Below are 21749 nucleotides of genomic sequence, written 5' to 3' on the forward strand. Positions count from 1 at the left end.
CTCAAACGGGTCTGATTTACAATATAAAAGATCAGCGACGAGGATCGTCCTACGCAGAACACAACGCCTGTCAGTGAGGAGGCGGATGCAGAGAGGGACATGCATAGTAGGCCAGTTGGAGAGTCCAGGTAAGCAGGTACAAGAAGTGGATGGTGAGAATCCTGAACCTGAATTTAGATCAAAATGGACTAAATTGGCAGTGACCATGCTCGTTCGGTCGTCTTACAGAATAGGCAGAATAGAGCCGTGTCCAGATTTACAATCCACCATGCAGCGATTGGTCATGTGCGTGTGAGGGAGGGAAACGGGCACTTGCCATACAACTGTTTTCACTGCTTTTCACGGGTACAACCAGGTGCAGCACCATGACTGTACTGATTTGAGCTTGTCATCACATCTATCTCCGCACTATGGAGGCAGGCTTTTCTTTTGAGCGTGGCCACCTGGAACAACTATAAACACTTTCGCCGTGATATCCAAACAAACAGTGAATGCATCTTGTTTACAAGTATCGTGCGTTTACCCAAAGTGTGATATATTTTACACCACTGTACCATAGAGCTCCAGTGTTGTCCAAAAGCCCACATCAGTGAGTCATACTGCTGCACTGCATGTTACTGCAAATACACACACTGTAGTTTATTTTAATGCAGTCTCACATACATCACCCTGCTCCAACAAATACCAAATATACGGCAGCAAATGTGGATTAATGCATTATTGGAGACAGTTCCCACCACTATTTCCTCCTGTTTCTTTAATATTTCTTGAAAAACTGCAGCGCACTGCTGTTTTAGGAAACCTGTTTGACTTATTTAGTACCTTTTCTTAAAGTGTTTCTAGTAAAGAGCAGATGCTCGTCATACCACTCTTCAGTTATCCCTCTGCTCTCCTCAGCTTTTTTGTGTCTTTTAGCTTTGTACGATTTAGTGAATACAATCCCACAAAACAAATCAAGAAAGCAGTCCTTTACAAATATTTTTTTACTGCGTATTTAACAGCAAATATTTCATATTACAGTCGTAGTGTTGAGTCCCATCTATCTGATCTGATCTGATCTAATGATTGTTGAGATGCAGTATATTTGCCTGGATCCAAAACTGTATATAATTTGCATGACTACCCTGCTCGTTTCCTGTGTTCATATGCCAGAGTTCAGGTGAATGTAACCCTCAGCCTGGGATCACAGAGGCAGCGTTTATAAAGCAGCCAGTGAGCCAGAGCCTGCCATTTTCCTAATGACACAGCCTGTCGTCTGACAGCGACCACACCTCGACAGCTGATGTCTTTTGCCAGCTTGTGTACACAACAAACATGTGTATGGTGTAAGGGTGAGTGGGGGGGAAGGCGGACTCAAGGTGAAAGTGAGTCTTCCTATTTGAGTCCGGCACAGGTCACATGGTCCCTGTTTACACAAATGAAAGTTTCTGTATCTGATGAACTCTCACCAACACTTTCACCTACTATGGCTTTGAGCAGCGTTCATGAGTGGATGATGAACCTTACTTGTAGTCGATTTTAGATTTTTTTTTAGGTCTAATTAAGTAGACCTACATTTAACCTCAGCACCCCTAAAAATAATAATAAATATATATATTAATAATCAAGATAAACTTTTGCAAACTTGGAGATAAACAAAATGCAGGTTAAAATTGCTTTATTATTGATTATTATACATTTAATAGCCAGAAAAACAGTCTTGATGTTACACAGATGGTGGTGGTGGTAACACTACAAGCATAGAAGAAGAAGTAGTTAAAGGTAAATGTCATTACGCCATTAAAATGACAAATAAGTTGAAATGTTAGCATTAAAAAAATCGGTAAATTACCGATGAAGGATGGAATATGTAAAAATGTAGTATTGTAAAAGAATCTTAGCAAGCTAACATATTGGCTAACGTTAGCTAGCCTATATATTGGCTAACGTTAGCTAGCTAGGCTACTTGCACACCTCCCAGGTAAGGACCGAATTTAATTATTTTAGTTAAACAGGAAATGAAATAGAATATTTGAAAACACTAGTATTATATTTTATGTTTATCTTAACCAGAAAACACTATATGGCTAATTTGTATACGTTAACATATGGCTAATTAGCAAAATACCAGGAAGTCCCAGGTGCAAAACGTTAGCACTAATGTTAGTCTATTGGAGTAAGTTGTCTCTTTAGACAACCTGATCCCAGGCCTGTCATATTAATTGTGGTGGTTGTAGTTATTACTCATTGTAATATTGTGATGTTATAATTACATATAATTATAATCATCACTTACAGGTATGTCAAGTTTGATTGCAGTGCCATATCTTGTGTAAGGTGAAAGTCCAATGAACCACAGCCCTATTGTTCAGGTTTTCATAATCCCCACAGTGCTTTTTATTCTTATAGATCTGGGATTTATGGTATATTTACAGTACACTTATAGACAAGTTGAACCATTGGAACAAACCCTCATTAATTGGAAATTCTCTTTTTTTCTGTTTTTTCTTTAAGCAAACAGCCAGGTTAAGGTGACAGAATAAGGTTTATAGTTTGTTAGATTATAATTTCTGTGATTGGTTATGTTTGCCTTTAGGTTGGGAGAAAGAGGGAGAGACTGCACGATGGAATTGGTGGAAAAAGAGAGAGAGCACAAGAACCAGATGAGAAAGTGGACAGGTAGTCAAGACCGCATAGAGCTAATGCCAAGGCCCTAAAAGTCTGATCCTAGAACCGCTCCTGGTTGTAGCTGCTACATGATAAACATCCTGTTTGATGAGAACACAATGGTCAGTCTCAGCTCATTGGCAGAATACCGCATTACCTTCTTCCTGGAATCAATTGGAAATTGGCTGTGAAAGTGAACTTTAAAGGACCATATGGATGTTGTTCCTCGTTTTAGTACATTTACTCCAATTCATGGTCTAACTCTTAAAAAACATTCAAGGAAATGTGCTGGTTTGCTGTTTTACTTAAATGTAGTTCTTAACAGAGAGTATTGGACACTTTTTAAACTCAATAGTTAAGTTAAAGCTGCTGAGTTAAACGCATGCCAGGGCAGGACCAAAAGCCAAAACTGGTGACATCGTATTTAGGGCGACAAATTGGGAACGTGGCTTGTAGGACTGTAGCACAATTACATTATACTTTAATATTTTGTTTAGCTGGAAGGAAAGAAGGGAGAAGGTATATGTGTCTTTGTATGTGTCCACAGCCAAATCTCCTGACCTCAGCTAAATCGTGCACATTGATCTGCAAATGTGATATGTACCTGTTTATAGTTGAAACACTGAAAGGAATGCAATAGAACATGCAGGATGCAGGATATTAACAAATGGAATATTTGCAGGAGCGTACTCTTGACATCCCATCAAACCATAAAATCTTGAAAGAAACAAAATGCAAAATTTCAAATCTTCCTCCTGCGGCTTTAATACGTAATGTACTGCACATCTTTTTCAAAAAGGCTTTTGTGTGCATTGCATCAGATCTTCTGCAAATAGTCAGCACTTCTCTCACGCTGTTTTGCACAGACCACGAAAGTAAAACTAACAGACCGATCTAGGGAACTGGACTTGTTTCTTTTTGAGTGCTCTGCGAGCCTAGACTGAGCGTAAAGGACGCACGTGAACGCAGTACTAAAACAGTAGTATTATTTTTTTGTTCTGCTACGCTTCTTTTAGATAAACACCGGAGCACGTTAATGGAAAAAAAACCACTTTGGCTTGCCTTTTAACTTTTCTGTACTACATGCTTGAAATCCTTTTGTGAGTCGCAACTCAAGGCCACACCATAATGCCCCAAAGGTCAATAATTGACAGAGGGTCATTATGGAAAGTTTGAATGTCCTCTCTCATAGGCACTGGTTAATGTGTAAAGTTGTGAAAAGAATCTGTGGCTGCATTTAACTTGGTCTGCCTAAGGCCTGAAAAAAAAGGAAATAAAAAAAAAAACACTTTTGAATGAAGTACAAAAGATATTTTCAGTAAAAACAGTAGCGATAATTGAGGGTTGAAGACCAAAATATGTAGCGAAGATCACTAGTTTGTCCATTCTGTGAAGCTAACCCATCTTGATGTTGCTGGAATTGAGTGGAAAAGATGATCTATCGACCACTGGCTGTACAAATCATTCAAATATCTAATATGCAAATCCTGAATCCTGAGTTATGTATTAGGGTATGTGAGAATATTTTATATTTTCCTTATTGTCAACATTTCCCATGTGCACAGACACCTCTGTATGTAAATGTTCCCCCTAGTATTACCTAATCCCCTGAAGGCATGTCATGATGTCACAACAGGGGGCTCCAAACTTGTTCAGTTCAGGCCACTCATCCAAAATGACCACTCTTCTAGTTGTATGGTGTAATATACCCTCTTGTGAAACTTTGAACTGGTTACAAATTAATCCGCATCTCACTCATATTTAGCAGTAGTACAAAGTTTAGTACTCGCTCCTTCCAATAATTCACGCGATGGTTAATATTTGAACTAGATAGATAACCTGATCTGCAGAATTAGACTGCGTCTCTTCGAAACTGGCAACGGCTCAGCACTGTACAGTCACACTGTAGAGGTTATGAATTGCTGACTCTTTTTGAAGTGAAGGCCCGGTGTTCAGTGTGAGTGCGGTACAATTACTGTCAAAGATGAAACTCTTCAGCATTTTTGAAAATCTTTTTTTTTTTTTTTTTTTTTGCAGTCTTACCCAAAGTCAGTTGATTGTGGACTCAATTTCCATAGCACTTATTTGAAGTATTCAATTCCACCAGTCATCACAGAGAAGTGGTCCATTATTGTGCTTCCCTCAGATTTATCGTTATCTAGAGTATCTGGTAACTGGTTCCCAGCTGTATCGCTGAATTGATCATACCGACACAGTGATACGATATTAGAATGGAAGAGTTTAAGATGTTTTAACAACACTGACTGAAGTGTTTCCTCTCTGTCTCATATTGGAAAGGCAGAGTGCTCCCAGTCCTGCACCTGTGTGCCGGCATCAACGCTCTGGTCCTGTGGAGGAGCAGTGAGAACTACTATTAACACTCGTTGAAAGGCAAAACAGAGTATTTGGCTGAAAACAAGAGCAAAGAGAAAAACTAAAATCTGTGGACCTAAAGCCACGATGTCCTTGAAACACAAGGTGAAAGCAAGACACCCTATCACAGCACTCTGACCCGCAGTCATCGAAAACACACAACCATTAACAGGCTCTCGATAATATAGAGAATATTATGCTTGGAGAGGGGTCACACCAAGTCCTGGTCACTCACATTCTTCCAGTACTCACCAAGATCCAGCCCTGTACCTACTATTGTTTGTTACATTGAAAAAGGGGTCTTTGTCATAAACCAGTGCAACCAAAGCTGTCACGGCATCAGCCTGAACTAACTTTGCATCAGATTTCACTTCATGGAATCAGACAATGCTTTATTTGTTTAACGAAAGAGAGAGTTGTGAACGGATCAGAGGATTCAGTGGACTCATTGTTCCAGATCACCAGCCAGTCGCACACTGTCAACAAAGCCTGCTTTAAGAGCAGGACAATCTGCCTCCGCCCTGCCCTTCACCTGTCTGCTGTCTTGAGGGGAAGTTCACTGATTTAGTATTTCACTTCCACAGAGCTGGATGAGGGTGGACCACTGTCTTTCCGCATGGGTTTTTTTCTGGGTACTCCGGCTTCCTCCACCAGTCCACACACACACGCAGGTTAAGGCTGATTTGCCGAGATGTTCCAGTCTAGTAGGATGCCTGGTGTCAAATATCCAGAGCCAGAACTGGGTAGTTTCTGTTATTTGACCCTGTCTGCTGGCTTTTTTCGGAGCCCTCACTCTCATGTCACAGCCTTCATCAAAGAATGAATCTGGCAGCGGTTCAGTCCTGTGACAACCAGCTCCATGTGATTATTTGACTCTGCACCTCCAGGGAAAACATCAAGAACTTTCCTCAAATTTGATGTAAAAAGGAAAAACCGACTCAAAACAAAAAATCAAAATGTAAAGTAAGCAGATCTTGTACAATCATTATCACTGAGAGTCTAGTATTCCTTGTAACAAAGTAGTACTCTTGTAAAATACCCAATACTGTACATTGTTTTATGTGTCATTATATAGATTAAGACATCAGTAACTGAAAATATCCTACAAAATCCTGGTGGCATCAATGAAGTGAGGTAACACAAAATACATTTTTGAATATTTGGATTATTTTGTACACACACATGCCCATATATACAGTAAATATAATAGGAAGTAATATATTCAGAGAATTCCTTCTTTAAACTCAAACCAAGCATATTATATAGTATGTCAGTGTTTCATGTGGGCACAGGGAGGAGAAATGCTCTCAGCATGCTCTGACTAATGTGTTGCGACTGACTGATGTGGCGAAGCTTTGAACGGCGCTGCGACTAATACGCCATCACCCTACAGTAAACGTTCAACTTTTGTTGTCGGTGAGGACATGCCGGCCCCCTGCGCGTCATCGAAGCAGACCACAGAGAAGCGGGCGACAGGGTTGATCCTTAAGCACTTGGATTTGTCTCATCGTGTAATCTTCTGAAAACACTGCGTCTCACTGGTGAAGATTTCCCATGCAGCTCAAAATGATACAGCAGAGAATATCAGCAGGAAGCGAAAACAATCATAAAAATAATTATAGATGATTATAGGTCTGAGGCGGCGTAGACTGTGTGCGATACTGGGAAAAGGTGGTTCTGTTTTTTTTTCTGTAGTCGATAAAGTGTTCAAAGAAAATTGGAATAATACTGGGAAGGCTTTTTAACAAATGGAACAGAAGGTCCAACCTTCAACCCCACCCCTAACAATGTTCATACAGGCCCTGACCTTTACTACCATTAAATCCAACTCATACTGTATGTTTCCCATTGCCTGTGGCTGAATAAACTCCCAAGGAAAGCACACACAGTACTTAATATTGCCATACATTCACACTTAATAATATATTCACATATGGCTGTGATGTAAACCCTGTTTGAATGCTGCATCACATTCTGAGGTACGAAATGAGAGTGGTAAAATATATTACAGGCTAATGTATTTATCTGGTGTGTGTTTCATCTGACTTTTGGATAAATAGACGAAGCTATTTTAGCTGTGGGGGATTTATGATACAAACATTCCATCTGACTCTGCAGGTGTGTCCCATTTCACTTATTGTTGCACCTTTTTCTTGCACAGGAGTCACCTTGTCCCTGCAGAGCAATACTACTCTCGCTCTCTTCCTCTTCCTGCCTCTCTGGTCCAGCCCCTTCCTTGCTACGACGTAACCCTTTGCATCTGCACGGTCCTACACCTGAACAGGTGGGGGTGGAGTGGGGGGGGGGGGGGGGGGGGGGGGTGGAGTGGGGGGGGGGGGGGGGGGTGTAGACATGTTCTCAAAGCTACTTCTCTTCTGTATATTGCAGTATTACCCTCTGTCCCACGAGAAAAACTGCAGCAATCTCCACCCCCCCTGGATCACCTGAGCGGTGAACCAGGAAATAAGGACTTTGGCAAGTATAGTGCCCTTCAAGTGCTCACCTTCAACTTTAGACTCTCTCATCTGTGCATACATTCTCTGCATACCATAAAATTATATCTACCAGGTAAGATGATAGTTATTATCAGCTTACTGACTGAACACCATCATGCTTTTCTGTAAAGCAGAGACCTGGGTCCTCTCCCCCCCCCCCCAAGTCTCCACAGTTTCTCATCACAATGTCTGCTCCAGGACACACTGCAGTGTCATTGCAATCAGTGGGGTAAAGCTCTGGCACACACACACACACACACACACACACACATGCGTCACGAATTGTTATCACTTACAACAAAATATTTCCACACACAAGACGAAACGTACACATACACATAAAAAAAAAGAGAGATAGAGTGAGAGAGATCATCAGACTGCAGTGGGTGCTCCAGAAGGAGGCTTTGTCCTCTAGATGTCACCAGTGACGGAAAAGTACCGTCACAGCCAGCGGAGCCTCACATCCTTGTGTGGGAGAGGGGGATTAAACGATTAGCCCATCCTCACTTTCATTTGCTGTCTTCTCTCCCGCTCTTCCATTTTTATCTGCTGTTCCTCTGGCTGAGGAAACCGCTGACTGGGACACATTTTGCTGCACAAGCAGAGAAGAGAATGACTTTACTGCACAATCCCATATTCAGATACAATGTGGCATGGTGTTACATTTATAGCACATCACAGTGGCTGCCGACGGAAAACCTCCAACACGGTTTCCACTCAGATGTCACATCTTTCCTCATTTTGACAAGACTTAAAGCTTTTAACAGTTTAACATCCTTGAAGTAAAATATGAATATAAACAAATGAGTAACATATAATTTCAACGTACACATTTTGAGCTGGGTGACCAGCATGCGGACTAGAGAAGCCACAGATTGGACCACCGACCCTTTGGTTCTTGACCAACCTGCTCTACCTTCTGAGCGATAGCAGCCACTGTAAAAGTATGGATGTATTTAGCATTCATAATTGGAGAGTGTTATTTTCGACTCATTACCTCGGTTTTGTTTCAACAGCTTCCTCTGGTTTTCTAATATTTTCACTTCTGTATGTATTCTGCTTAGTCTTACATTTTGTAGAACTGGTCATTTCCACATCCGATCTTCTACAAAGTTTACTTTGAATCAAGGTCAATATAACTCTGCTTCTGCCTTCAGTGAGTGTATGTTGCAGTTCTGTGACAGCATTTTCTGTCACGATTGAGTGGAAATGCTGTGCAGTAGTGGATGGGCTGCAGCTTTGTGAATGCAAGCTCCCTTCTGACTTGATGCATCAGGTTCAGCAGGTTCATGTGAATGAGGCCCGTGTGTGAGAGAGAGCGAGACACAGATGGAGAGAGCTAGAGAGAGAGAGGATGCTCCTTGCAGGCTGTTCACACATCCATATTAGAGTGGGAGCAGTTTAGGTGATGCCCGCAGAGGCGGCGTGCCTGCCACCTAGTGAGTGTCAGCCTGCACTGCATGTTACCTGGAAGCACCACAAATAGACCTTTTCTACTGTAGGAACTTACCAACCTGTAATTGGACTTTATAGTCTATCATGATCTTTGCTCATTTCCTGTTTTGGACTTTTATTTTGAAGCCAGTTTCCAGTCCCCTGGTCCTTCCCTTATCTCCGGCAGATTGATTCCACTCATTGGCAATTGCATTGATTTCAGCTGTGCCTTGTTAGCCGTCCCAGTTTAGCTATATTTATCCCCAGTCACTTTCTCCTGGGTGTCAGTTTGTCTTTTGGTGTTGACTTTGAGTGGTCCTATCAGATTCCTGTTTTTCTACTTGATTCTGGTGCAATTCATCACCTGCCTGCCTCAGTCCTGTTTTCCTCTTGCTCGTGTCAAGTATTTGCCTTGCCCACCAACACCTCGGAGCAAGTCAGCATCAGTCCAGGTTTTCCCTCCGCTCCTTTCTCCCCTCATCTATTTGGCACCATGTACTAATCCCTGCCCAGTTTAGTGTTACTTCCTTTGTTCACTGATTCTGCTCACTTACTTTAGCCCGTACATTGTAATCTGCCTTACTTGGCTTATTTCTCTTTGCATTCCTTAATAGATTTTGTTCTCCATTGGCTATGTTGCACAGTTATGTCTTGATTCTGTGTCAGCTCAGCTCTCTCCTTAATATTAGCTCCAGCCTTGTTCAGCTGCTGTTTATTTCTAATCTTAGATTTGCCTCTGCTCAGCTCCTTGTTTACCACCAGCCTTGGGGCCTACACTGCCCTAGTTTAGCATCCCATTGCACTTCTGTCCTGTTCTCTGCTCACCCACAGCTGTAGTTGTAGTTCCAGTTCCTCCTTGTAATTCTTAGTTCCACCCTCTGTCTGTGCCTCTTCACTTCTAATTGAGGTGTCAGGCTAGCCTCTGTCTCCCCTCTGCTTTAGTTCTCTGTTTGCCCCTTTCAGTTTGTTTCATTAGTTCTTTTTGTATACCTTTAGCTCCTGAAATCAGTTTTGTCTCAATAATTTGACCCGTCTCTGTATTCTCTCTGAAATCTGTTCATTCTTCAGTCAGCTCCTGTGTCAATCCTGTGCCACCCTCCAGATTCCCTGTCTCCTGTAGGTTTTGGTCTGTTCCGGTCACTGGTTAATGCCCCTGAACCAGATCCCGCTCCATTCTCTGCCTCAGCTTCGTCAGCCCAGGCCTTTATTCTGCTTCTCAGCTCCAGAGCTATTGCTGCAATAAAGTTCTTTTAAACTCTTCCATCTGGTTTGTCTCTTGCGTCTTGGGTCCTAAACAAAAAATGGACACCGTCCTCTCACTTTGGAGATGTGTTCCAGGAGCTCCATTTTGGTACACCTACAACTACGCAGCTATTGTCCTGAACAAAGTATTAAGAGGTCTTTTTCTTTTTTTTTCTTTTGGTAGGATCCTTAACGATGCAACCAACGATAGTCTTGTCTTGGCAGTCTTGTCTTGTAGAGATCAGCTCTGCAAATATGCCATTATTTCCTTTTTGAAATGTACTTTCTATTGTGCTTATTTTATAACCATGCTTGCGTTAAAAAAACGAAACATTCCAATGAACAAAGTTTAAGTCAATTTAAATGTTTTTCTGTGGTTTTACACATTCCCATACAGCAGGGGGCGGTGTGCACTATCTTCAATGTTTTCGTGAATCCGCTAATCAAGAACAACACGGGTTTGTGCGGTTGTTACAAAGCGCAGGAGGCGCATTTATTTGTAGCTAGTAGTTTATTAGTTAGTTAGCTATGGATGTAGCGCTGTATCTGGTAGCTGCTGGTATCCTCATTGTTCTCATTTTGTTTGCGTTGAAGGTGCGGAGGCAAACACAGGAAGGTGAGTAGCCAAAGAGCTAAACTTAGACGCAAGCGAGCTATGGTTGTTAGCTGTTAGCATGACGTTTACCACGCTGTTAGTTTCACGTTAGGTGGCTTTTTGATACGGTGTGATTATTTCTGACGTACTTGTGAATGCTTAAGGGTTGGAAGGAAGCAGCTGTTAAGTCTCGTCAGTTGTGTTTCAGACGATTTGAGGCAACGTCAGCTTATAGCTGTTAAACTACGGAAGCTGCAGTGGGTCAATTGCCTGATTTCTTTTTGTGTTGTTGGCAACCAGTTAATACTGGTGCTTTACCTGCCGGAGTATTGATCAGAAATTCTCCACCTTAAACCTGTTCTAAGTACTGTATTTTCCAGACTATAAGTCACTTTTTTTTACTCCTGACTCGTAGTACGACTTATATATCGAAGGGACTCATATATATATATGTGTATATATATATATATATATATATATATATATATATAGTTTCATTTTGTCTAGAAAACTGAAAGGCCGCAAAAGTAAAAACACTTACTTTTGCTCTAGACTATAACACAAGGTTAATTTAGACTATAATTAGAAATGTAACTTATACACAAAGCGATTTATACATGTTTTTAAAATTGACATACTACAGAAAATACAGTACTTAAGTACAATTAAAATCAATTTAAAATTAAATTAAAAATCTCTTTCCTTGACCTACCTGAGTTTTTGAAGGCTGTACTGACTTTGATTATCCATTAATTTAGTTACACACTAAAAATAATGTGCTGGAGTTTTTTTAATATATGTAATTTGCTATTTTCTTATACTTGTGAAAGTTATACCTTTTGTAAATGTTGAATTTGACATAAAAATAACCCGTAGACTATATGCAAATAAAGTACTACTTTAGGTAATTGTTTTTAAGCATTATACCCTAAATGGTACACCAAAGAAAGTTAAAATATAAATTAATCAACTGAAAGCCATTATAGCAGGGGATATTTTATCACACGATGTTCAGATTTATGTGTATGACACCTTAATTTGAAGTATTTTGTAACTGCATCCGAAGCAATTAAACACTGATCAAGACTCAGAAAGTGCAAATACACAGTTTAAAATGACTTTAGACCCAGGATTGTGGCCACTAAAGACCTGATCAGGATGTCCTTAGTGGAGCCCCACTTCAGAATGAAGAAATTATTTTGTTTTTTGTTTTAAACAGATGCACCAGTTTTCACTTCAGTTCCAGCTGGTTCAATCTGGTGTTTTTTTTTCCTTTGGGATTTTGAAATGTTTGTTTTAATATGTCAAATGTGAACTGCATGCCCAGCTGATGAGGAGCAGCGGCGCGATGTGTTCCGAGCAGCAGCAGGGGCCCCTCAGAGGGCAGCAGAGGAGCGAGGGGCCGGCATGCCTCGCAGGAGGAGGAACCTCGCTGCGGTGATGGCTAACAGACGACCACAAAGAGAAGCTGTTGAACATGGTAAGAACCTGAACCTCAATTATAACTTTGTTTACCTGTATAATGTAAATGTTAATGCTCATATCCTAATTCTGACTGCATGGAATAGAAATGTCCTAGTTAGCCTGAGATCCAGCATAACAGATTCCAGGACTCTGCGACTAAAAAGAAAGTATTAATGATATGTGTCCTTTTCTGTCATGATGTACTCGTATGTGTGCCACAAGCCAAATTAATGCTAGAGATTGCAATGTTAGTAAAGTGTATACTTGATTTCAGAGGAGGAACGTGTGGAGGAAGAAGAGCTGGACCAGCAGCACCCTTTTCAGGGGATGGCAAAAATTGGAGCCAAGAAGCAGAAGAAGCTGGAGGAGAAACAGGCTAAGAAAGCCCAGAGAGAGGTGAGCCACACCACGGACTAATGCTGAGCTGGCTTAGAGTACGCAGCTAATGATAAATTAACAAAAAAATATTTCATTTTCAGGCAGAGATGGAGGAGAGGGAGGAAAGGAAGAGGATGCAGGAGCTCAGAGAGCAGGAGAGACGGCAGGAAGAAGAGAGAGAACGACGGCTGGAGCAGAAACAGGTCTCACGCTCGGTCCTCACACGCAGCTCTGTCCTCGCTGTGCGTTCCTACGAATGATGGTGCTGAGTGTCTGTGCTGCTGTTTTATTTAGGAGGAGGAGGTGCGCCGAGCCAAAGAGGAGCAGGAGAGACAGGAAGAAGAAGAATACTTAAGACTCAAAGCCTCCTTCACTGTAGAAGAACAGGGAGAAGAGGAGCAGCTCACAGAGGACCAGGTTTGATAACCGCCGATACAAAATTGTTTACATTTAGTTTTCTGTCTTTTGATATCATATTTAAAATATAAATGTTTGCGTTCTTTTCTTTCAGTCCCGCAACCTGCTGCAGGAATTCATCCAGTACATTGAGGTGAGACAGATATGCTCTACACATTGGAGCCTGTATTGAAAGATCTGACCTTAACAGTGTCCCTTTGTCCCATAGTGCTCTAAGGTGGTTCTACTGGAGGACCTGGCTTCTCATTTTGGGATGAGGACACAGGATGCTATCGCCAGACTCCAGGACCTGTTAGCTGAAGGGTTGCTCACAGGTCGGTGTGACCCGAGCTGGTAATAATGTGTCGATCAATCAGGAAAAAAAAGGAAAAAAATCACTTGCCAGTAGTTTTTTGTGGAGGTTTATTAAGTATTCCTACTTCCAGTGAAATGTCAAGAGTCCCATCACAGAATACATTTATACAACGTGTTGTATTTTGCTTTATGTTTCCTGCAGGTGTGATTGATGACAGAGGGAAGTTTATCTCCATCACTCCAGAAGAACTGGACTCAGTGGCTCAGTTCATCAGACAGAGAGGTAGGATCTCCATCACAGAGCTGGCTCAGGCCAGCAACGCTCTGATCAACCTGACACCGGAGAGCCGCAGCACCGCCTGACAGATACCTGGGCCGAAGTCTGAAAAAGACCTGAACTCAGACCCATGTGAAGATTTCAATTATCTGTGAAAAACATAAAATTCTGTTTCATGTGCTACTGGCTGGTGTTTGATGCCCGATGGTATTATCTCATGGACTTTTAGTAACACCACAGCTCAGTACTGCTTCTTCACCAGCAAATGTCACACTTGGGGCAGACTAGGACTTGTGTCAATTCTCTAAAAGTTTAAATAAACATACAGTGACGCACTGTGTATGACATTACATATGCAAAACCATCAATGTGGTTTTACTGCAGATGACCGAGACAGGCAGGTCATGTGAGTACTTTGTATTATTAATATTACTCCTAGTTTTTCTGAAACAAGAAATATGAGAGTTCTGGATTGATGACAGGCACATCAGGTATCTAACTTCCAGTTTGTGATCAGGTATTTGAGGTAAATTGAGTCCAAAAGGCTAAAATGATGACGTATAGATGAACTTCAGCTAGATGGCTCCTGGACTTCATTGTGGATTCTCTGTCCTCTCCGACCCTGCTTTCCCTCAGTTATCTCCCAGGTAGAGGTGGCTCCTCTGTCCTGAAAATATATCAGAGTAAATCCTGCGTGCAGCTACTTTCTCCGTATAGTTTTCATTTTTACGTCAGCCAGCCCAGCGTACCTTTATCACAATACCCAAAGGCGCCAGTTCATCTCTGAGGGTGTCGCAAGCTTTGAGGAGAGGGATCCGGTCCGGGTGGAGCCCAGGTTTGCCGGGGGTACCTGTGGACAGAGGGTCCTGACGAGGAGCGAGCGCGAATGCTCGAACTTCGCTTCTGAAACGAGTCAGCTGCTCCACGACGTTCTGCAGGCTTCCAACAGTGCTCGCCACGTCAGCCTCCTGCATGTGACGATGGAGATGAAAAACAAAATATGTGAGAAACAACAGTTTTACAGATTACGTCCCCACGATATCCTTTTTCTGACCTTACTGTGAAGCAGATCAATCCCGAAAACATCAAGGATATCAGTGATGTAGCTGACCACCGCTCCAAACACTGCAGGACTACGAGCCGCTCCATCCGACTGAGAACATACACACAGAGAAATTAGGTCATTCCTGCAAGATGTAACGCTTACACCGCTTTGAGATTTCCAACCGTTTGTCTGGTACTGGAACCTTTAGTCTATTTACGGTATCCCATGTGGGTGACGTGCAGGAAACAATGAGTTACCGTAGAAACGGGCCGGAGTTGGCAGTTTCCATAATAAACCAGATTCAGCAAGGTCCCGACGGCTCTCGGGGTATCAAAATCATCTGCCAGGGCTTTCATTATGCTGGATTTAGTCTCAGCCAACCTGAAGAAGTACATTACAATTAATACACAAATTCCTATATATTTTTATTAGTCTCACACAAAATGCACCCTGGATCCCAAGTACCAAATACTGCTGCAGGGCAACATCATAACAGGGAAGGTCGCAGATGAAGATTACAGTTAATCTCAACAGGAACGGACTGGGGAGAGAAAATGGAAGTTATACCTCTCCCACAGAAAAGCTTCCTGTACAGGTGGACACTGCAGCTGACCCTTCATGTAGGCCTGAACATCATGAACGAAGGTAGAGACAGTCGCCAGCGAGGCCCGAGCCTCCAACATGTTATCGTCGCTGTAGTCTATACCTGCGGAGACGCCGCGGCAAATCCGTTACTGTGTGATCACGCCACTTTTTCAGTTAAATGAACAATTGGTTATTTATTTCCCACCTGATCTGTATTTTGCCAAAAGGCAAAACATCCTGAATTCGTTGGCGGAGTAAGACTGCAGGAAATCCTGATGGAGATTAAAACAAAATGAGCCTTACCACAAACTTCAATATACAATACAGAAGGTTTATTATTTATTCCTGCAAACACTTAATCGGTTAGTGATTCATAATTCCAGGTGACTGTACCTTGATGGTGATATAGTTCTTTAAAGATTTAGACATTTTTTCTGCACTGCCTTTCAGGTGTAAGTGCCCTGCAAACAACAGAAACCATTCAGGTCCATACATGCACAGTTCCTAAACATTTACAAACCAGTGCCTACCTGATTTATTAGACCTATAGGGGGAAAAAAAATCTGGCTGGGGTGGTGGATTTACCTGAGTGGAGGAAGTAGTTTGCCCACTGTCCACACTGGTGATAGGCTTCACTCTGAGCAATCTCATTCTCATGGTGAGGAAAGGCCAAGTCGATACCTCCGGAGTGGATATCCAGCTGACTCCCAAACACACAGCTGAAACAAAAACACAGCACCAGTCTGAGGGGTCACGTCAGCCCAGGGATGGACTGACACAGCACAGGTGGCTAAAAGAAGCAGGCGTGTTCTTGTAAAATCCAAACCTAGCGATGGTGGAGCATTCAATATGCCAGCCGGGTCTTCCTCTGCCCCATGGAGACTCCCAGTACGGTTCCTGTGGTTTGGACCGCTTCCACAAAGCAAAATCCCTCTGGTCTCGTTTATGCGAGCCACCTGGAGAACAGTGCAGTTTGTTGAACATTAGCGAACGATCAAATATAACCTGTCTAATATAGAACCAGCAGGGCCAGTAATCAAAAGTGTGCCTGAGTCTGATCCACTTACCGGGCTCTACCTGAGACTCCACAGCACCCACAAACCTGCCGTACCGGTCACCGATGGACTTTATGTCAAAATACACGTCACCTGCAAACAAACAGGTCCCAATATGTCAAGTCAGATCCCTGGAGATGCAGCAACTATTCCCCTTCACTATCAGATCTAACAGTTGCTGTACATTCACCTTCTGTTGTGGCGTAAGCGTGTCCATTTTTGACGATTCCCTCAATAAACGCGATGATATGATGCACGTTCTCAGTGACTCTTAGATAGACTGCAGGAGGAATCACCTCGAACACGGCCACAGGACATGAAGACACGTTTATAGCCTTGAATGCACTCAGTAATATAAATTTCACTCACAATCCAATCACACACCTTCAAAGACAGCATGTCCTTCTTGAATTCATCCTCATAAGTTCTGGCTATGGTGGCTGGAGAAACATCTTCCTATGAAATAAGGGGAAATACTTTTATTTTTTTAAAGGAAACACCAAAGCTACTGACCAATCCCTTGTCTCTTGCGATGTTACCTCCCAACTCCTTTTGATTATTTTGTCATCGATGTCAGTGATGACCATGGCGTGGATGACTGTGATCCCGAACAGCCTGGACAGAATCCTCTGCAGGATATCAAACCTGACATAGGAGCTGTGAAGACACATGACATGGGAAGTGGTTTTTGATCAGACACCTGTACAGGCTTTGGCTGGTGCATAGTGTTTACAGTCATTACCATGCATGACCCAGGTGGGCGTGGTCGTACACGGTGGGTCCACAGCTGTACCTGAGAGATCACACACACACGTGAAACTGTAAGATTACCAGGACACTGTGACTGTAACGTGCTGTGCGTGTTAAAGACCACATAAGGATCTCCCGTACCAGGAAGCTACTCCTTCCCTTTCCACAATCAGAGGCTCTTTCTGTTTGGTCAGGCTGTTGAAGGTCTTGATACCCGTGTCAAACCCGCTGGGGGTGGTCCATTTCTTCCCTGGGACGCTGCAACGGGAACAGTGGGATCTGGATTTTACGGTGTCTCCTGCCGGAGCCGCCCTCAAAACCCCGCGGAGGACCCTGACTTCCCGTAACACCGCCCTCGTTGGGTATCTCCACATACTGAATCCGCACCACCGGCTCATTAACTTTAGCAATTAGCAGCTTCAATAACATTTACGCGCTGTTTCGCCGTTTACGTTCCTCACGCGCATACACGTCAACTCCGCGCTTCTCGCGAGACACCGAAACCGGAAGGGCTCGTTCGCATCACGTGATTTACTCTGGTAGGCACTTACCTGAGAGTAGCTATGTGAAAGTAATAGTAAAAAAAATAATAATCAATCTATAATTTGGACTTGACGGTTTTTTTTTTTAAGAAGACCCACACCCGGGAACCGATCGCGATGCAGAACGTGATCAACACAGTGAAGGGCACGGCTCTCGGCGTGGCGGAGTTTCTCACTCCGGTGCTGAAGGTAAAACTTAAAACATTTTTGCTAGCTTGTTGATAGGTGGGGGCTGGTACGAGATGCTAAAAGACCAGTCAGATCGATGCTAATACGGAATAAACGCTAAAATTTGGTTTTGTTGTCAATCACAGGAATCGAAATTCAAAGAGACTGGAGTCATTACGCCAGAAGAGGTGAGAACACATTCGCCCTCAGCTCATGTAAACACTCAGAACCTGCAAATGTCTAATCCTCTTTTTTGTGTTTTAGTTTGTAGCAGCTGGAGATCACTTGGTTCATCATTGCCCCACATGGAAATGGTGAGATATATATTCTTTAGCTTTCATTTAAGCTTTAAATCAAATATGAAAGTAAACCTGTGGTCTTAGGTTTAAAGGACTGGGATTTTTCACCGGCATTTTATATTGGACTGCAAAACATAGTTTGAGATAAAATCATACATTTTTATGTTAGATGTTTGTGATTGCGTCTCCACTCAGGGCCACTGGGGAAGAGGTCAAAGTGAAACCATATTTGCCCCAGGATAAACAGTTTCTCCTGACACGCAACGGTAAGAGCCGGATCCTGATCTAAATGTAAATTCAAGCTTGCTAATTGGAATGCACCTCTAATCTCTTAGTCCATTTTCTTTTTGGTGGTCGCAGCTACATCATGTGGCTGTAGCACAGTGTCTTTGTCATACCGAATCGTTGTGTGTTGACTCTGTGTTTTTGGTTTGTGCAGTTCCCTGTTACAAGCGTTGCAAACAGATGGAGTACTCGGATGAGCTGGAAGCCATCATAGAGGAGGATGACGGAGACGGGGGCTGGGTGGACACATACCACAACTCAGGTTGGTATCCAACATCCATACATCGCTTGTATCCTGAGCAGGGTGGATCGGCACAAAGAAAATCTAATGACGGTTCTGAGTGAAATTATAAACTAAGAACATTTTTTTTGCACTTTTGATTTATTGAAAACAAAAATAAGATCAAAGTACAGCTGTAAACATGTTTCCACAGGTCTGGTAGGAGCCACAGATGCTGTACGAGAAATTTCACTGGACAATAATAAGGTACAACTCCTATATATTTTCCTTTATGTTCCAGTGGATTGCAAAATGACAACAAATGTAAAATATAGGTTAATGTAATGTTTTAGTTAACTCTCAGTGTTCTTATAGTGTAATTTTTGAATGCAGCAGGTATATCCAGGAACCAGGCAGGTTCCAGGCAGGCACAGTTAGAGACCAGATGGTGAACATAGTGGAGGAGCACTAGGTAGAGACAAAAACAGCTGAAGTTGAGGAAATAGTCGCTACAAATGAATGATCATGTTGCTCTGTGATTGCTGGAGGCCTAACTGAGGAAAATTAAGGATGAATCCGTTTGGTGTTCACGGCATGTTTCTGCTGCCCCCTGGTGGGCAAATTATTGCAGGTTTAAATGTTTTCAATCAGCAGATAAGAAATGTTATCCAACAGCTATAGCTGTTAAAGGGTCAGTTCAACAAAATTACAAAAAAAAAAAAAGATTTACTTCTGGAGATTTACTTCCAAGTTACTTCTGGAACCGTTTTGCCTCACAAAATTCACAACTTCCTCTAGGACAAGAATATGAACGCCACACCTGCAGCGTCTTGTGATGACGAGGAAGACGACGACGAAGACGGGGAAGCAGCAGACATGGAAGGTACATCTTCCTCACATATTAGCAGCAGTGAAGTATTTTGTCACTTTGTTTCTTCCAAATGATCCTCAGTGTAACTCATGTTCATGGTCCTGGCTTTCCAGAATATGAGGAGAGCGGCCTGCTGGAAACAGATGAGGTAGACACAGACCATTGCAGCACATTATCTGTTGGGTATCCAATCCTGTGGATCCAGCTAACACTTGACACTTGTTTCCTGTCTCTAGGCGACACTGGACACCAGTAAAATGGTAGACACTAAAGCCAAAGCAGAGCCTGGGAGTGAAGATGCCATTCTTCAGACTAGAACTTATGACCTGTACATCACGTATGATAAATACTACCAGACCCCTCGACTCTGGCTGTTTGGATATGATGAAGTATGCACCTAAATTTAGAAGCCCTAGAACCCACATAGACTCAGCAGTTAAAAAACCATCAGCTCATGAAGTTATTGTGGTGTCTCCCAGAACAGGCAACCGCTGACTGTAGAACAGATGTATGAGGACATCAGCCAGGACCACGTGAAGAAAACGGTCACCATCGAGAATCATCCCCACCTTCCTCCGCCCGCCATGTGCTCAGTCCACCCCTGCAGGTGAGAAACACAAATTGGGGGGGGGGGCTTTAAATTCACACATGCGCATGGGGATTAAGAGCTTGTGAATGTGGGTTTTTTTTTTTTTTTTATTCTAAGAAGGAGACTGTGTTACCAGGTACATTTTAAAAAATGCCATTACTTTGTTGCAGAACAAAAAGAGTCTTTGGCTTATCCAACCTTTACTTTTAGACATGCTGAAGTGATGAAAAAGATCATTGAGACTGTGGCTGAGGGAGGAGGAGAGCTGGGAGTCCATATGTATCCTTTCTTTGTTAACCACTGTTCCTCTTTCACTTGAAGTGTTTCATGCCAGCATGTTATGCTCAATGTTGTAATTTCCCACTTCTAACTTCCCTCCGCGTCCGCCCATGTTTTCTTAACTGAGACGTTCAGGTACCTTCTGATTTTCCTCAAGTTCGTCCAGGCCGTCATTCCCACTATAGAATACGACTACACGAGACACTTCACCATGTAGCTCCATCGGCGCCCGCCTGCCTCTGCTAACGCGACGTCTGTACAGGTGGAAGATCGTTGATTAGATCTGGTCTGCTTCGATTACAATCAGTCTGTGGGGAGTGTTGCTCTGAGACACTTTGCACGGGTGCAGGACATGGGGAATGTTCAATGTATGTGACAAAACGCTGGAACAGGTTTGTTTTCCATGAAACCCAGACTCGGATAAGACGGAATGTGTATGTGGATGTCAGGATCACTGCTGGCCTAGCTGTCGCATGAACCCCTTTCGTCAAATATTGTCTTTTTTTTTATTTGCCTTTAGAAAAGCAGAAATAGGAAACAGCATCGTTATGAATTACTGATTCGCGTACTCTCGATGCTAAACTTGAAGATACCCCCCCTTCCAGTCTTTGTGCTACGCTAGGCTAACAACGTCATGTGAAGTGAAACGAAACTGACATCCCACCTCTCGACCAACTCTGGGTAAGACTGCAGACAAGAGTTCTTTTTAAGAAAGCACTGATGCTATTTATTGAAACTCAACCCCATTCCACACCTTGCTTCACCCCTTCAGATGTAGAGTCCCCCTTTCAGAAAATGAATTAACCCAGGTTGTATAAAGCATCAGAATTTGATGGGCTCTGGAAAACAGGCCTGTTTTTTTTAGCGCAGCGTTGATCAAAGCTTCTCGACCTTTAACTATATTGTTCCCATGCTTCACTACAGCGATTACTGCTTCCATTTGCAGGAGACGTGGCTGTAAAATCAACTCTTTATGCCGGTTTGTCTTAAAACTTCAGTTTCTGAATGTCTGTACGACCCAGCCCCTTTCCCCTAATTATGGCTCTTGTGGTTGGCTTGAATACTTTTCAGTCTTGCTGTCACTACATACTGCGTGAGAAGAGCCTCTGGGTGAATCCCGCAGTGAATTATTGGGCTCGTTTTGTTTGGCTTATTACGGCAACATGCGTCTGACTGTATTTGCTGAGCTAAATGAAGTGTCTGCTTCAGTATTTCCTCATCTGTTGGTTGGGTCTGATATTCAGCCTCTGTACCGCCTGTCGGTCCAGTCTCCTGTTGTAACTGCTCAGTGGTAACACTTGACCATTTTAAAGTAATGCACATTTATCAATAAAGTTTCCCATCTATTGTGAACAGAATGCTTTTTTTTGTATGTGTGTTTTCTGGTGTGGAAAGCTGTGATCTGCAATGATGGCCTTCAAAATACACTTTTTTTTTTTTTTGGGA

At 42.6% G+C, this 21749-nt stretch overlaps 3 protein-coding genes across 3 annotated transcripts; 2 read left to right on the forward strand and 1 right to left on the reverse strand.

Moving 5' to 3' along the window:
* The first annotated feature begins 10617 nt into the window (after positions 1 to 10617).
* ddrgk1 (DDRGK domain containing 1) lies at positions 10618 to 13965 on the forward strand. The gene is made up of 8 exons (XM_026301619.1): positions 10618 to 10806; positions 12113 to 12265; positions 12524 to 12645; positions 12729 to 12830; positions 12922 to 13044; positions 13139 to 13177; positions 13253 to 13358; positions 13541 to 13965. The coding sequence occupies exons 1-8, from the start codon at positions 10719 to 10721 to the stop codon at positions 13699 to 13701; spliced, it is 894 nt and encodes a 297-aa protein (XP_026157404.1). The 5' UTR covers positions 10618 to 10718; the 3' UTR covers positions 13702 to 13965.
* Positions 13429 to 17480, reverse strand: cars2 (cysteinyl-tRNA synthetase 2, mitochondrial). The gene is made up of 15 exons (XM_026301611.2): positions 17192 to 17480; positions 17043 to 17093; positions 16840 to 16957; positions 16685 to 16756; positions 16491 to 16596; positions 16313 to 16393; positions 16072 to 16201; positions 15831 to 15964; positions 15639 to 15706; positions 15451 to 15517; positions 15228 to 15366; positions 14918 to 15041; positions 14670 to 14768; positions 14365 to 14583; positions 13429 to 14282 (listed from the first exon to the last, which is right to left on the reverse strand). The coding sequence occupies exons 1-15, from the start codon at positions 17446 to 17448 to the stop codon at positions 14187 to 14189; spliced, it is 1761 nt and encodes a 586-aa protein (XP_026157396.1). The 5' UTR covers positions 17449 to 17480; the 3' UTR covers positions 13429 to 14186.
* On the forward strand, positions 17458 to 21661 carry atg3 (autophagy related 3). Its single transcript, XM_026301618.1, has 13 exons — positions 17458 to 17589; positions 17683 to 17781; positions 17907 to 17948; positions 18025 to 18074; positions 18255 to 18325; positions 18499 to 18606; positions 18779 to 18831; positions 19363 to 19447; positions 19549 to 19583; positions 19672 to 19824; positions 19915 to 20042; positions 20235 to 20303; positions 20439 to 21661. Exons 2-13 carry the CDS (start codon positions 17710 to 17712, stop codon positions 20518 to 20520), a joined length of 948 nt encoding a protein of 315 aa, XP_026157403.1. The 5' UTR covers positions 17458 to 17589; positions 17683 to 17709; the 3' UTR covers positions 20521 to 21661.
* The last annotated feature ends 88 nt before the right edge of the window (positions 21662 to 21749 follow it).

This window comes from Mastacembelus armatus, chromosome 2 (genome assembly GCF_900324485.2).
Source record: "Mastacembelus armatus chromosome 2, fMasArm1.2, whole genome shotgun sequence".
NCBI lineage: Eukaryota > Metazoa > Chordata > Actinopteri > Synbranchiformes > Mastacembelidae > Mastacembelus > Mastacembelus armatus.